Below are 17,159 nucleotides of genomic sequence, written 5' to 3' on the forward strand. Positions count from 1 at the left end.
TAACCATATCGAACAAAATTTTAGTATGCCATTCGGAATGATTTTCTGGATTATGTAGGCACATAACATTAGACTGCATATCCACAGACTGAAATTTGTGAAAATGTTCCTATTTCAAGTTTTTTAATGTAAAAATAATACTGCAATTTAATGTCGCATCAAGTTTAAATCGCAAGAAGCAGTTACATTGAAACCGAAAGTTAAATATAGATCGGCCTGTATTGCGCATGTAAAATAAGGGTTCTGATGTTACATTTAGACAAGTTTTTATATGTCAAAACAATAAAAACTAATATTTTAGCGAAAGAAATGACTTTTTACTTATTACAGCGTTAAGTTTAAAGTAAATCACGTCTAATATACGACAAAAATTAATTGTTAATACTTGCACTTAATTAAAAATGTTTTCATACGATTTTGATCTAACACGTTTCAATACATTTGCCTTTTTGCGAATCTACATTTGATTTTAATTTGTAAGGGAAAATATGTATACATTATAAACAAAATATTCCTAGAATTTGCATTTTAATTCTTTCCGCACAAGGCGGAAAGAATTAAAATGCAGAACTAAGAGGGCTTTTTTTATACCCCATTTCTGGAGGCCCGTAATGAAGGCGTTGGATGGTGAGGGATGTAACCCGATACGTCTGAGAAGAGTCACCCATAAAAAAATCCTGGGAGTTCACCCGAATTCGATCCCGGGGCGGTAGGTTAATTTTTTTGTTGAAATACATTCTATTATATTAATTAGTTTATCGTATTATTTTTACTGGTTTGTAAGGTCTGGAATTAATGTTTTATTTTTCCATACGGACTGTGTTTTCGTACGGATTTTCCGAGAACGTATCTACTGTACAGTCTAAAAACAGAATTTGGGTGTAATTTAAAATTTTAATTAAAATAAAGTTCAACAAATTCACTCGAACTCATTTTGCGTAAAATGGGTGCATAATTCTGACAAATTAAGCATATACAGTGAAAACTGCTTAGGCGACCACCCGTATTCGACGGGCACCTGTCAAAACGGGCGAAAATTTCTGGCACGGAATAGTTTATCCATAGAGTCTTCGTATAAGTTACCTGTATTAAACGACTACCTGTGTAACGCGACTGAGCTATATATTTTATAAATTATAAAAATTGTTTCTAAATTTTACAGATTGTAATTTATAACTTCCTTTACTAAAATATCCAATTTAATAGTCTATCCTGTCATGAGTATCAGCTACATTCCATTTAACTAAACATAACCACACCTTAAATATTAGAAAATATTTTAATGACATATTATTTTCTGTAAAGAGCAACTTTAAAAAGTTCTTTTGATTGATAAAGTTTTATTTTATTAGTAGTTTATTTTTTTTATAATTAATTATCAATATAACTTGAATCAGTAATTAAAAGTTTTATCTTATTCAAATGAAATGTGAACTTGATTCCAGTTTATTACAGTTTATTAATTTTGGTGTTTGGTCACCAAATAAAAATGATTCAATGCTGATGAGGAAAACATCAGGTTGGATTTTATATTTATTTAATTACACGTATATACAACAATGTGCAATGCCTTTCATATCTTGACATCGATCGAAGGTCTTGTTCGTCTTTGTTCGTGTTGACTGCTTGTTCAAACTTCTGTCCTCAGTAGTTGTCGGTCCGAAAGTGAGTGTTTGGTTCAAAGTTTGCTTTTTTCTTCTTTTCTGTGCCCCTATCAGTCTGAATTGGCCCATCACTGATGGGCACCACATATTAATATGTGTAGTACTGTGAAAAAAGAAATAAAATTGTATGAATTTAAGAATGATGTTTTTTCCTTAGAAAAAAAAGAAAGGTAACAAAACTGTAAAGTCAGAATGCTTGAAAATATAAATAATATACAGTATGAAAATTTAGAATTTAATACTTGCATTAAATAACATCATCATAAAAAACCTTAAAATATAGTGATACTTTTAATCTAATGTTTTTGGTCATTTTTATCAACCTTCTTTAGGATAAAACAAAAAAAAAATAGCAATTGAATGATGGTTTTCATTTGAAATAAACAGAACATAAATGTATTTCTGACACATATATTTAAATATTACTGTTCTAGAATAAAAAATTAAAAAATGACAGAATGCTGGACTTTTAAATAATACATAAATGGAAAAGTATGAAAACAACTAAAATACTAAAATGCATAAATAAACTAAATAGTTAACATAAAAATATAGAATAAATACCAAAAATGGTAATAAAAATAAAATTAAAAATATATATAAATAAGCAAAATAAGTGAACATAAGTATGGTAACTTCTCTGTATGTTTCTGTATTTTTACCCAATGTCATTTGGAGTCCAAATTTTGGAATGCTTTATTATCATCATCATCATTGCTGTCACATAATTATCCCAATATGGTAGCAATACAATAAATGTTCCTTGGTTACTACTGTCTGAGAGATGAGTTGGAACAGTGGGAAAAGACTCTTTTTATAAGGGCCCTGAAAGCAGCCAACTTGTCTAGATAGATCATGTGATAATGGTAGAATATAAAGTGGAATATGGAACATTTTTTGATACACATCAGTAGTAAGAGCACTATCCTTGAAAGAGATGAGAACATGAATGAAATGGATTTTGGATGTCACTGCTGCTCCAGGCATAATGTTAATCTGTAGGGGTTGTTCATTATGTCAAGAAAGCTTTGGATAGGATAGTTAAAAAAACTATGCAATCAGAATATTATTAACATATCTGGAATAAAAGAGAATGTGATCCTCAAAATGTACTCAAAATTGGACTACCCATAGGTATACCAAAGATTGGAGATACATGGAGCCTTCAAAGCAGGAGGATATGATGTCAGCCAACCCTAAGATAGAAGAATGATAGTTGTGAGAATGTTCAATGTTGAAAATCAGAAAATCATATAATTTGCAGAAGCATGGTTCACTCCTAATGTAAGGAAAAAGTGACTGAAAGTCATAAATGGGGAAGTACACTTGCATTGACACATTAAGATCTCTTAGTCTTCTTACTAAAGTGTTCAACCCTTTAATAACATGAATTTTGCTGGAGATGTTCAGTAAGAAAGTGATTATTTGAATCCTTTCAATGTATATCATGGGAGACACCAATTTATCAACAATGGGGGGGGACAGCTGGGAACCTTGTTTGTGGATTTTCACAAAGGCAAATATGTGAGTAGTAGTAGGAGCTGAAAGTATAGCATTCCACATGTGTAGAATACCAGCAAGTGATATATTTGAAAATTGTCAAATTCTGGGCTAAAGCTTTTGTAAGTAATCCTGAGGTACAGTTACACATTCAGCCTTATGTATGTAATTAAGGATAACTGTCCTGTATATATTGAGTTGTTCGGAAAGTAAGTTCGTTTTTTTTCTGTGGGAAAAAAAACACAATATTTTTATAATAAATAAATATTTTATTGAATTATATATCAACCATTTTGGTCAAATACGTGTTGTCATCGTTTCTGGTAGTAGCATGATTTCACATTCATAAAAGTATTGATTGTTGCTTACAAAAAACTGATCCAAGTGATTTTTGACATTGTCATTTCAAGTAAATGTCTTACAGTTAAAAAAAAATTTGTATAGACCGGAACAAGTAATAATCTGAGTATGCTCGATCTGGTGAATATGGTTGGTGTGATAGCACATCCCATCTAAGTTATAACAGTTTCTGACGAGTTACCAAACTTGTGTGAAATTTGACATTATTGTAGTAAAACATTACACCTATTTTGCTGATCAATTCTGACAGTATTTTCTGTTTGATGATATTACTCAATTTGTTTACTCGATGGCAGTACATTTCGAATCAATTGTTAAATTGTCTGGTAAAAGCTCCAAAAAAAAATTTCCGTAAAATCCCACCAAAGAGAGCATCTCTCTTTAAGAACATGTGGAACCCATATATTGAGCTTTCAAACGAAACCAATTTGTTTCAAGTAATCATAAACGATTAAATTTGACAAATTTAATCTCTTAGTGATTTCACGTATTGTTATTTGGCAGTTTGCTTCAGTCAGTACCTTTATTTTGTTTTCATTGGCTTCAACTGGCCATCCAGAATATGGTGCATCTTCAATATTGAAATTGCCAGAACGAAATTTTGTAAACCAGTTTTGGCACTGTCTTTCTCTCAACACATCTTCTCCATACACGTCACACAATTTTTTTCTTGCTTGAACAGCATTCTTACCTTTTCAGTAATAAAAGAGCAAAATATGTCAAAAATGCTACTTTCGATCTTCCATATTTGATGGGACACAAAAAATAAACAATTGCACGAAATCAAACAAAATTTTTTACAAATAAGCCTTAAAATGCTAGCTGTCAAAAAATATAATGATTATATAACATTACTGCACACCGGATTATAATAAAATAAATATGACCTACTTGAACCTGTAACTGATGTGTATCGAATAATCTTTCAATGACGAACGTTTTCATAACCCCTTCTGGGCTCTTCTTCAGGTGAAAAAAAAACTGGATCGAATACCAAAAAGGAAATTAGAATAAATACGAACTCTGTTGAGTTTGAATCGTTCGGATCGTTCGCTGCTTTCGTCACATGATATGTTTGAAAGTGTTCGAATTTAACAATCCATGTCCAAATTCAAGATAAAGATATTATTATGACACTTATTTTTTCACCTGAAGAAGAGCCCAAAAGGGTTATGAAAACGTTCATCATTGAAAGATTATTCGATACACATCGGTTACAGGTTCAAGTACGTCATATTTATTTTAAATATAATGATAATACGGTTTATAATGAAAATGGCGGGAAAAATACGACTAATCCATTTAGTGGTAAAAAAAAACAAACTTACTTTCCAAACAACCTAATATATCATAATAACAAGACAGTGTCTTTTGATTTATCATCCCTGATAAATATGACATCATTATATAACCTGTTACCGTAACACATCTTGACATATGCAAGACATTCCAGAAGACCATCACCTGCTGAGGAACAGAGGAATTACAGATTTGAAAAGCAGCTTTTGAACGATAAAATTTTTAATGGATATAATCCAAGTCTTCAATGATGCCATCCATTTCTGGAATAATGCACCAAGATTTGTGTATTGGTGGTGGAGCAAACAAAAGACTCAATCTAGATACTTCCAGTATTTGGGTAGGAGGTTTGATGTTATCCCAACAGATATGCCTGGTACTAAGACCTTTTTTTTTCTCCATATGATGAATCCAGTTTTGATTATGCTGTTTGTTTGGGTGGTGCATCAGCCAATCAGAAAATTCAACCCCTTAGAGATAGCATGCTTTTATTTCAAGCAAGTAAGAAAAATTGAACAGGAATAAGAATCATAAATCAGTTAGTTCTGTGCAGTGCTTTTGTAGCAGATGCAAGTGGGTTTGTGATTTATAAATTTACTAAGCACATATTTATTTTGATAGTAATATTTATTTTAAATACAAATTGTGTATTACACCATGCCTCCAAAAAGTAAAAAAAAGTTTATTTCTATTTCTACAAAGAAGGAAATAATGAATAGTGTAAAAATGTACTGTACCTGCAAAAGAATATGAATTTGTTCAAAAGATAAGAAAAGTTCAAAAATGGCTAATGTAACAAGCTGACTTTGTGTAGACAGAGAGCTTTTTGTGAGTTTTTTAACATTTCAAATGGCACTTTTTTCATTCTATCAGTTTTTTTTTTTTTTTACTTGTTGGAACATTTCTGGAGATCTGCAATGGATTAGGCTAATTACATGTTGTAAAATTTTTAACTTATAGATTACTCTGCAGAATGAATTAATTATGTTCAGCAGAGTCCACATATTTATTTTTCTGTTTTAAATATGTGACCATAGTGCACATATAGAAAATAGAAATTTATTTTTTAAAAATAGCAATTACATTATCAGTTGAAAATTAGATAAATGTATTATTAATAAATGATTATTCTTATCATTGTGGTCATGTTCAGTTCACTATCATTATTCCTAACACATCAACACACATATATATATACATACACACACACATATATACATATATTATCATTACAAATAAAAAATTGAGCAATATTTAACTCATTTTTCAATTTGCATTTATTTATAAATCAATTGACTTTACTACAGTAAAACAATTTTTTTTTTTGTGCAAATTATTATTAATTAACATAACTTTAGTTATATTATAAACAATTGAAAGACTGAATGTAACAATGGTCTAACCCTCTGCAAAGTCAAAATTGAGTTAACAGTATTAAACTTTCGTGTATTAAATGTATTATCTCTAAAATGAATGAAAGATTACTGTTGCTCTGATTACAAGTAATGATAGAAATAAAACTAGTATAACAGCAATATCCATAAATTTTGAACTAACTGGAGATATAGATCACAAGAAACTCGCACCTTTAAAATCCAGCAATGTTCTTAAAAAATGTTCTTATTTTATTAAATTCATTGCTAGATTTTAAAGGTGTGAGTTTTTTGTATGACAGCAAAATATGAAAAATTAGGGCACACCACTTTTACAGTATATTATCAATTTAAAAAGAAAAGGATTAGACCACTATTGCATTCAGCCTTTCAATTGATAAAAAAAGACATTTTAAGCATTTCATGATGTAGTGATGTATAAGTTTTAAAAATAAAATTATGATACCCAATAAATGAGAAAAAGTTGTAAAAGAAAGAGAAAATATAATTATTGATTAAAATTTAATTAAAAATTAATAAATTTAAATTTTATTTATTTACTGAACATACCATTATGAATTTAAAAAAAAAATCAGTTATGTAATAATATATATTTTGTTTTATTCGTATCTAAATTTATAATAAATTCAAATATGTATAAATTTTCTAATTTTTGTTTAATAATTACAATTGTTTTTTAGTTACTTCATATCCTGGCACTTCGTTTGTTATTTGGTATTATGTTTCATCCAAAAGCAATCTCTTGTCAAATCTCATCTACTAGTATTTCTGATTGTAGCACTGCTTTACCTGATTTGAGAAAACCTTCATTTGACTATGTTTTCACATCAGATATTTATAGTTCTGAATTACGTGGATTGATTGGTGGAATTAATTTGATAGTGGGTAAGTATAGTAAGTTTTTAAAGTAATAAAGAAAGAGTTGTACAAATTATTATTTCTTTCTTTGTGCAAACTACTATTAACTTTTCAACAGTGGGATGGTCAGGTATGATGCTATCCCAAAGTAGTGGCCAATAAATGTGGGAAATTTTTAAAGTATTTTTCCACACGTTTTTTTCTCATTACCATTTCGGAAAAGATTTTGTAAACAGTTATGTCTAGTAAAGAAAAGTCTTTTTTTATTGTTACATAATTAGTTTTTTTAGGTGAATTTTTTTTTGCGGTAGTTTTTGGCAATACCCCCAAAAGAATTTAACAGATATATCTGTCCCTCACCACTGCCACACGATCGCCCTGGATGGATATATCCATCCCTCACTTAAGGTAACCCTCATACATTAATACATAAAAATTATTTATTTTAAAGATTTTCAATACAGCAATGTAATAACAACAAAAACTCAATTAAAATAAAACTTGTTATTTTTATACTAAAAGTAGGAATTAAATATTAAAGTAATTTAATGATAAAATTAGGCAGAGTTTCTATTAAAAATGTTAATTTAAATTATATATTTTGACTTTTATACATATTTTCAGAAATACATTATGCTCAAGCATTGGAACCTGTTTGTTTAAAAGTTAAAAATGATACATTATGGTGGTTATATTTATTTTGCCATCGTATTTCAAGATAGCTTACTTATTGTTACTTATTTATTAAATCTATCTTGTAGCACAAGGATATATTTAAATCTTACTACATATAGAACTAAGAACAAAGCTTGAACTATATTATTTTTTAACTCTTTAAACTTTGAAAACTCATTCCATCTCTTTTGCTAATAGCTAAATTGTTTTTATCTCAGGCTATTGTATTGTCAGGCTAATTGTTTGTTCTCTGGCTACAAGAACTTTTATAGCAAACACTAGTGTAAAAGTTTTTCAATCAGTCAATTTCATTTTTAATGGATAAGGCCAATTTTGTGTTTAAAGTGTTAATATGATTGTTGCTGTTCTAAGTGTTTATTTTATTATGATACAAGCAGCATCAAACACAATTTATAAGAAATTTCTGTTAAGATCATTGAGCCAGGAATTCATCATTTGCATTTGATTACAAAATACTTAGCAAGTGTTTTTCATAAATCAAAAGAGAAAAGTCATTCAATGTCAATAGGAATGTGAGATGAATGGTCTAGCATCTTTGATCTGAAAAATCACACACATGCTATGCAATTGTGTTTTCTGGCATTATCAGGGAGTAAGATTACACCTTGGCATAGAAAACTAGGCTGTTTTCAATGATTTGTCATTTACCATGTCTCCTTCTTTGAGAAAATCAAGAATCACTTCACCAAATGATTGCCCAAATATCAGGCTATAATAAGGCTAATTAATTAATTAAATGATTGGTATAAAGTAATTTGACCCTAGAGATAGACGTTAGGCGCCATCTCTTAAGTAAATTAATAATTATAATTAAATAAATTTAGAACCTTCTGGAATAAAAGAAACTGGTCCAGGATGGGGCTCGAACCCGCAACCTCCGCTTGCCGTGCAGTGCGCTTGCCAGTTACACCACCCAGACCCCGAGCGAGTCTTCACTTCCAGAAGTATATTACATTAGATATAATCTTACTTGGTTAAATACGACGCTGACTGGGGACGACTCCTTCGCCCACGGCCTAAGACCATCTCCACAACGGCACTCAGCCAGCTATCGCATTACCCGGAGAGGTGTATATATATATATATATATATAAATAATAACATCTCAAAGCCCGAGTAGTATACAATAAATCACCAAACAATCGCCTAAATATCGGGCTATAATAAGGCTAATTAAATGATTGGTATAAAGTAATTTGACCCTAGAGGTAGACGTTAGGTGCCATCTCTTAAGTAAATTAATAATTATAATTAAATAAATAAATTATTAAATAAATTTAGAACCTTCTGGAATAAAAATCTAAATAATATGGCACTAGCAGCTTACTCGCAACATTAAGATATACAAGTACAATGGGAGCAGGCAAAAACATCATCATTGTACTTGTATATCTTAATGTTGTGAGTAAGCTGCTAGTGCCATATTATTTAGATTTTTATCAATTGTGAACTTATGCTTCTTAAGTCGTTGTTTTAAATTATTCCATCTTTAAGAAACATACATAAGAAAGCGCCCAAAGCTAGTGATGTAGCAATAGTATACTGATGTAACTCAACAATCTTCAGAATTTTAGGAAACCATATAACCGTAATTCATCCATGGAGATTTACTCCATCCCGATAATCGACCAGCATTTCAAATCAAAACTGTTCTTCGTGCGTGCCACTACGTGTGATTTACAACAATGACTTAAGAAGCGTAAGTACACAATTGATAAAAATCTAAATAATGTAACACTAGTGGCTTACTCGCAACATCAAGATGTACAAGTATAATGGGAGCTAGCAAAAATATCATCAGACCAACATTTAATATACACACAATGGGATATCTGTAGAAATTGGAAATCTATAAAGCGCACAAAAAATTGTCATGCATTAACCATAGGGATGTGGACAATTCATCTACAGCAGGGCTTCTTAAACTATGGGTTGCGACCCGATTTGGGGTCGTGAGATTTTAATGCAAAATATTGAAAATAATTTGTGGGAGTTTGAAAATGGCATGCTTTGTGTCATAGGTTTCGTGAGTTGAGCTTTGTGCCACTTCTGGTGCAGCGAGACAACCATTCTGCAACACTGATTGTAGTGTGAACTAGTGTAGTGTTGTCGCTTTTCAGTGTATTCAGTTTTCTCTGTTCCATTGTAACACAAGAGTGAACTGTGGTAATACACCATTATTGTTTTTGCAAATTTGTATATATCTTTATTTTATATTTTTTTGGGGGGTTGCGAAAAAAATCACAATCATAAATGGGGTCGTGAATAAAAAAAAGTTTAAGAAGCCCTGATCTACAGCATTGCAGTCCATTTATGAAAGTTAATTGTATTGGGCACATGGCAGTCCGTTTAGGAAAATTAATTTTATTGGATGATATTTATTTATTCACTGTTATTTTATTTTTAATTAATTTATTTCTGTGATTATTTGATTAACCTCAACTATTTATTTATATATTTATCTTAAAATTCTTCTTATCGTTTTTAAAATTTTAAATTTTTGTATTGGTGTTCTATTCTAGCGTAACTGATGAAGATCAGTAAAACTGATTGAAAACATTTTTATTTTATTAAATCCACTACTGGATCTTTTAAAGGCATGTTTTTTGATTCTTTAAAAATATCACCATTGTTCACTGTAGAAGTTGTATTGATAAATTGAATTATTTTTAGATGTTATACATTTAATGTGTAATGCCTTAAGATGGTTTACTTTATCAGTATCTATAAATTTAAGACTTAATGTTTTTATAATTAATATTAATAAAGTAAATTTTAAAATAATTAAATTAACTATCAGAATTATTAATGTTTACAGAAGGTGTTGAAGGGATTGTTATAACAACATGTACTGGAGCACTAACTGTTCTTTTGTTGTTAGGAGTTATAAAAGTAAGTAAAGTTTTATTTCAATTTATTTAAATATCAGATTAAATCATTTATATTAAACTATATTTTATGGAATATTAGCATACAGTTGCTCCTTATCTTACAATAAGATGAGATAAATTGCATAGTATTGTCTGTATTGCTTTACCATTTTTATTGCTTTATTCTTTCTAAAGATAATAAAAAGGAATTAGGCAATTATATTGCTTAGTACTTAAAATAAATTATAAAATTTATATTCTTGTCATAACTTCTAGTAGTTGAAAATGTTATTATATTCTACCTGTCTAGCCATGCCATAAACTTTTATATCTTTAAACTGTTTTTCAAAAGCATTACATTAGGAAACAATTACTAGTGAGATTTTTACCTGTAATATAATGTAATGTGTGAGGTAATGTAAGACAAGGAGCATTTGTAGTTTTGTGTATATGTTACTGTGAATGACCGATATCTGGCGAATGTCAACATTCTCTGGTGAATGTTAGCATTCACACAGTCGTGTCGTGTATGTACGAAATATTTGCTAAATATCATCATTTCTCACTTACACTGGCAAATGTCGACATTTAGCATGCGCTGATGGTGAATGTTGAACAAAAATATTTTTATTACATTAAGACAAAAATGCAACATTTTAATATAAAAAATAGAAGAAAGCTTCAGTAACGGCACATGTAAATAAACTGTTGAACCTAAAATGAACAGTACGTTCTAAATCATTAAAGAAAATAATACAATAATAAACTTACACATAAATTATGTGATTGACATTGTACAATCTTATTTATTGCAATAACTTAAACTGTTATGGCACTTTGAGTCCCTTGCTTTTACAACTGCATTTTTGCAATAAAATTTGGAACACTTCTTTTTGCAATGACAGCGTGTACAGTAGACAACCTATAACACTGTATATAATTCCGTGTTATATGAATTCCATGTTGTACGAGTCACTTAGATTTTACAAATACGTGTGTCGGGATGTGAACGGCTCACGTATTTGTAAAATCTAAATGACTTGTACAACATGAAATTCATATAACACAGAAATATCTACAGTGTTATAGAGGGTCTACTGTATAACCTTACCCTCTACTTTTCGAATTAGCTGTAGCTGCTTCTCTCAGCAATATTTCTTGAGAAGAAATCTCATCTATGGAAAGTAACTTTTCTTAACAAATTGCGAACTGATTACGTTATTACGTGATTTCGAACTGATCTGTTAATGGTGTCTTTTATTCGGATATCGCCGACGCCTTACCGATGACCCCTCTCATCCTCCGCCACTTGACCTGACTAATTGATCCCCACCTCACAGGATCAAAATACAAAAACTCTATCCAGTGACAAAGTAAGCGATTTCCACCAAACCGTTGCTTGAAACAGAGGTACAACCTTGTCCTACCTTCGACTACCCACAAAAGATTTGGCGACAGTCTGTCACATCTCTGTCGACATTAGCTTTTAGGGTGTCGTTTCTACCTCCACCAAAGCTTATCTGGGCTTGTCGACATACACCAGCGATTGTTCGAGTGTATAATAATATAACCAAATATTCGGTCTTTCACCAACGTATTTTGTATGTGGACATTCTCTAATTTCAGTCTTTCACAGTAACATATATAATTAACATAATTTAGTAATAAAATAAAATGCAAATTTAGAAAAAAAAAATTAGAATTAAAGTTGAAAAATAACAAAATACTCCTGTTATCAAAAAGTATCGGAAATGGTTCAATAAAACACAAGTTTTGAATTTATTCATCAAAATTTATTTTGTCCTCTAAAGTAATCTCTTCCCACTTAAATGCCTTCCCTGCCATTGCTGTGATAATTTCCTCTGAATTGAATTTAATAATCTGTAAGAAACTGGAGGGTTGGTGGATACTGGTTTAAACCCTCTTGAACTGGTAACAGTCTGGTGAAGACCTCTCACTTTGTCAATGGATGGTTGACCTGAGTGACAAAGGGGTGATAAGTCTGTTGATAGGGTGTTGGCACCTAATAAGTTCACACGGGAGCAGGTTAAACAACAAAAATAATAATTTTATGAACTTAACACATAAGCATTTGATACAATAAGCTAATTCACTACAGGTTATTCTACCTTTCGTAGGTAACATAATGTCCGGGACTATTTCTATGTGCCAGTAGTTTTACTATTCAGTCCATACAACTGTATTGGATAGAGATAGACATTAAAACCTTATATCTACATCCTTATAGGCTAATTGACCAAGAGAGAAAGTTTACATTTCCTTAAGTAATATACCTCTTAGACCGATAGTTCCAGATCCTGTTGTATGGGACATTGGAAAAATGCACCAGGATTGGCAGTCAGTAGGTGTGGAAGTAGTCCTCCATCCTTTCGTGTCGTAGTATGGTGGGACATCTGTAGTCAGTCTCACTTGTGAAGTTCACGAAACACTCTAGAATCATCTTGGCAGAGAGAGACTGGAGATGGAAGCGGGCGAGGGCTGACAAATGAGCCTTGGTCTATAGCTTCTAGGAGAGTGTCCACTTTGAGGCTCAAGTTTGAGCTCCTTCTATCCTTGAGCATGGGAGAAAAGTCAGGTGACTTTGATTTAATATGGTATAAGTTTGTGCTGTGTCCTGACGAGCTGTTAGGAACTGGATGATTCGGCTGAATTATTGATACTTTCTAGCTGTTGGTGTGATTCGTCTTACCTCATAATTTCATCCTTTTGACAGTTTTCTAACATTAATAATTATGTTTGGATTTACTCCCAGGACTTATTCAAAACATTGTAAAGATTGTTGATTCATGATGAGATTCAATCCTCTGTTTATCTCTCAGATATGCATTCAACAAAAATATGAGGGGGGTGAGAAAAATGGGTTTTTCTAACTTTCTCAATTAATCGGGTATTAATTTTAATTACCCTTCGACTCTCACAAATCTATGTAAAACTTACATGTAGAAATGACCAGTAACACACTGTCCAGGAGGTACAAACTCAAGCACCACACCATTTATGTCAAAAAATGCAATGAGCATCACCTTTTTCCTTGAATTTGATGAGACATGATTTCTTTGGTCAGGGAAATCACACTAAGCCACTATGATGACTGCATCTTCATCTCTGGGTCATAGGCAAACACCTGTGACTCATCACCAATGACAATCTTCATGAGAAACATTGGATCCTGCATGCTTTTTTCAAACAGATATCTAATGATCGGCAAAGTGAATTGCATCTGATAAGTGGTAGCTGTCCTGGAACACTCTTTTCACTGACACATCTCAACTTCAAATTGTTGAACAGAATTGCAAGAATGGATCCATGAAAGACACCAACTTCTTGTTCCAACTCCATGATGGCCATTAGTGGATCAGAACAAATCAGTTATTGCAATTTGGCAATCATTTCTTTGGTTCTGGATGTGGATGACCTCTCTTGTGCTCATCATCCTTCAGCATTTTCTGAAAACAGTTACGTGAGGATTTCTTTAATGCAGTATCACCATAAACTTGCTGTAGGACTGATAGCATCTCTTGAGCACATTTTCACTGTTTGATTTAAACTTGATGTTCACACATTGTTTAAACTACGACATGGCACTAAAAGACAAACACATTCACATCAAAATTAACACAGTAATGCCATCATGTGGTGAAACATGTCTGGACCAGTTATAGCTGCAAGAAGACATTGTATTTTCCTCACAACTGTTATCTCTCCTTTCCTTTGCATTCTTGTGGACAATTCTGTGAACTTTTTGACTGCATGTGTGCAAGTGTGTATATATATATATATGTACACTGTTATATTACATAATTTTATTTAGTTTAATTATGCTTTTAATTTAATAATAATTATTATTATTAATAATTTATTATCAATATATATATTTCATGTTAATTAAAAAATTATTTTTAATGTTTAAAAATTTTTTACAGGGAATTCCTATTTTTTAATGCCATTTTTTTGTGTACAAATATTTGATTTCATTGTATCTGCATTGTATGCTGTTCTTTACTTTTCATATGTGCCTGATGTGCAAGACATGATTCAAAATGCACCATGCTTACCTTTTCGAAAGCTATTGCTTTGCATGGATCCACAATGGTTATTGGCTCTTATGATGATTATAGTTATCTTATGTATGATGCTAAAGGTATGTACTACTTCATTAGCAAAAATTTTAATTAAAATTACATTTGAGTCTAGAAGTTATATTTGATATTTAATATTTAAATGTAATATTTTTTAATAAATGTTTTCTCATTTAAAATAAAATTATTTTAATTAATATTTATTTATTACTATATTTGCAGGCATTCATGCTATTTTGTTCTATTTTGCATCATTTTGCATTTATTCAAACTACCCGAAGTTTTGTTTTGTTATGTTTCTATTAATAATTTGATGATAAATATCTAACGACATAAAATAATTTTATCTAAATTGAGATAAAAGCATTGATTAAATCAAATGTTAACTTAATTTTTCCTATAACATAAATTAATAATGTTTCAACGAATGATTTATATGATATAGTAAATATAAAATATAAAGTAAATATAAAACTAAAATACAGTAGAACCTCGATTATCCGGACTAATTGGGGATGAAGGTAGTCCGGATAAGGGAAAATCCGGATAATCGAAACAAATACTTTGTCTTTTAATGATAATACAACACGTTTTCTTTTCGATGACATATCGATAATATTAAAAGTGAATACTGTATTTAAACCGTGATCAAATTTTCAAGAAACAAACGTTCGTATTGAATTTGGACTACTACTGACCAACGCTAACAGACTACCTATTGTTTAAAAGGTCCTCTGGTAGCGCAAAAAGACTGATTTTTATTAAATAAAAAGCAGTTGAAACTGCATTTTTATGAATAAAAAATTAGACACTNTATTTGATATTTAATATTTAAATGTAATATTTTTCAATAAATGTTTTCTCATTTAAAATAAAATTATTTTAATTAATATTTATTTATTACTATATTTGCAGGCACTCATGTTATTTTGTTCTATTTTGCATCATTTTGCATTTATTCAAACTATCCGAAGTTTTGTTTTGTTATGTTTCTATTAATAATGTGATGATAAATATCTAACGACATATAATAATTTTATCTAAATTGAGATAAAAGCATTGATTAAATCAAATGTTAACTTAATTTTTCCTATATCATAAATTAATAATGTTTCAACAAATGATTTATATGATATAGTAAATATTTATTTATTACTATATTTGCAGGCATTCATGCTATTTTGTTCTATTTTGCATCATTTTGCATTTATTCAAACTACCCGAAGTTTTGTTTTGTTATGTTTCTATTAATAATTTGATGATAAATATCTAACGACATAAAATAATTTTATCTAAATTGAGATAAAAGCATTGATTAAATCAAATGTTAACTTAATTTTTCCTATAACATAAATTAATAATGTTTCAACGAATGATTTATATGATATAGTAAATATAAAATATAAAGTAAATATAAAACTAAAATACAGTAGAACCTCGATTATCCGGACTAATTGGGGATGAAGGTAGTCCGGATAAGGGAAAATCCGGATAATCGAAACAAATACTTTGTCTTTTAATGATAATACAACACGTTTTCTTTTCGATGACATATCGATAATATTAAAAGTGAATACTGTATTTAAACCGTGATCAAATTTTCAAGAAACAAACGTTCGTATTGAATTTGGACTACTACTGACCAACGCTAACAGACTACCTATTGTTTAAAAGGTCCTCTGGTAGCGCAAAAAGACTGATTTTTATTAAATAAAAAGCAGTTGAAACTGCATTTTTATGAATAAAAAATTTGACAAACTATTTATCGTTTTATGACGAGTAAAATTTTTTCGTCGCGTTCGCGGCTTTTAAGTAATGCATAAACCTTCGAAACGCGTGGCCCTTCGGACTGCCAGGCATAGACAGTGGCCCACGTTGGCCATGCCTTACACTGCCTTGGTCATAGAAATGATGTAATTTGAAAATAAATTATTTATAAATACGTATGTCAAGTTATATTTTTATTACGATGCAAAATATTTAAGAGTTTACGGTTACTGTGCCGGGTGAGACGTTGTAGAAACAAAAAAAGTTATGCATTCCATCACGTACATAAACAGTATTGTAATTCGCCAAGTGCAAATCCGCAAATTCTTAAAATTTTTGTTTATTTTGAACAATCCGGATAATCGAAAATCCGGATAATCGAGGTTCTACTGTATTTTACAAGATCTGACATTGATGTAACAAACAGATTCTTTGCACAAGAGTTCGTAAAAGAATCTTGTTAACTGGCTATTTGACTTGCATTGGACTTGTAGTAAATTTGATAATTATAAAAATTACATTAATCACAAAAGGACAAAACTACAGTTAGGTATAATTAATATTCTTAATTGAAAAGTTAAACAATATAACAAGGGAAAACTTTTCAAACAATATTAACTTCTTGATAACTTACAATATAATAGATGCAAG

The 17,159-nt window shown here is 30.4% G+C and overlaps 1 protein-coding gene across 1 annotated transcript in view; it reads left to right on the forward strand.

Annotated features, from left to right (window-relative positions):
- Positions 1-14,896, forward strand: part of LOC111615351 (lysosomal-associated transmembrane protein 4A-like) — a gene marked incomplete at its 5' end in the record, with an annotated part of 27,242 nt that extends 12,346 nt beyond the window's left edge. Inside the window, 3 exons of the mRNA XM_023356773.1 lie at positions 6,898-7,102; positions 10,590-10,663; positions 14,675-14,896. Of these exons, the coding sequence (XP_023212541.1) occupies positions 6,898-7,102; positions 10,590-10,663; positions 14,675-14,869 (474 nt within the window). The remainder of the gene's footprint in view (positions 1-6,897; positions 7,103-10,589; positions 10,664-14,674) is intronic.
- Between the last annotated feature and the right edge of the window lie 2,263 nt (positions 14,897-17,159).

Source organism: Centruroides sculpturatus, unplaced genomic scaffold, assembly GCF_000671375.1.
Source record: "Centruroides sculpturatus isolate CEXI.00-Female unplaced genomic scaffold, Cexi_2.0 scaffold2349, whole genome shotgun sequence".
Taxonomy (NCBI): Eukaryota; Metazoa; Arthropoda; class Arachnida; order Scorpiones; family Buthidae; genus Centruroides; species Centruroides sculpturatus.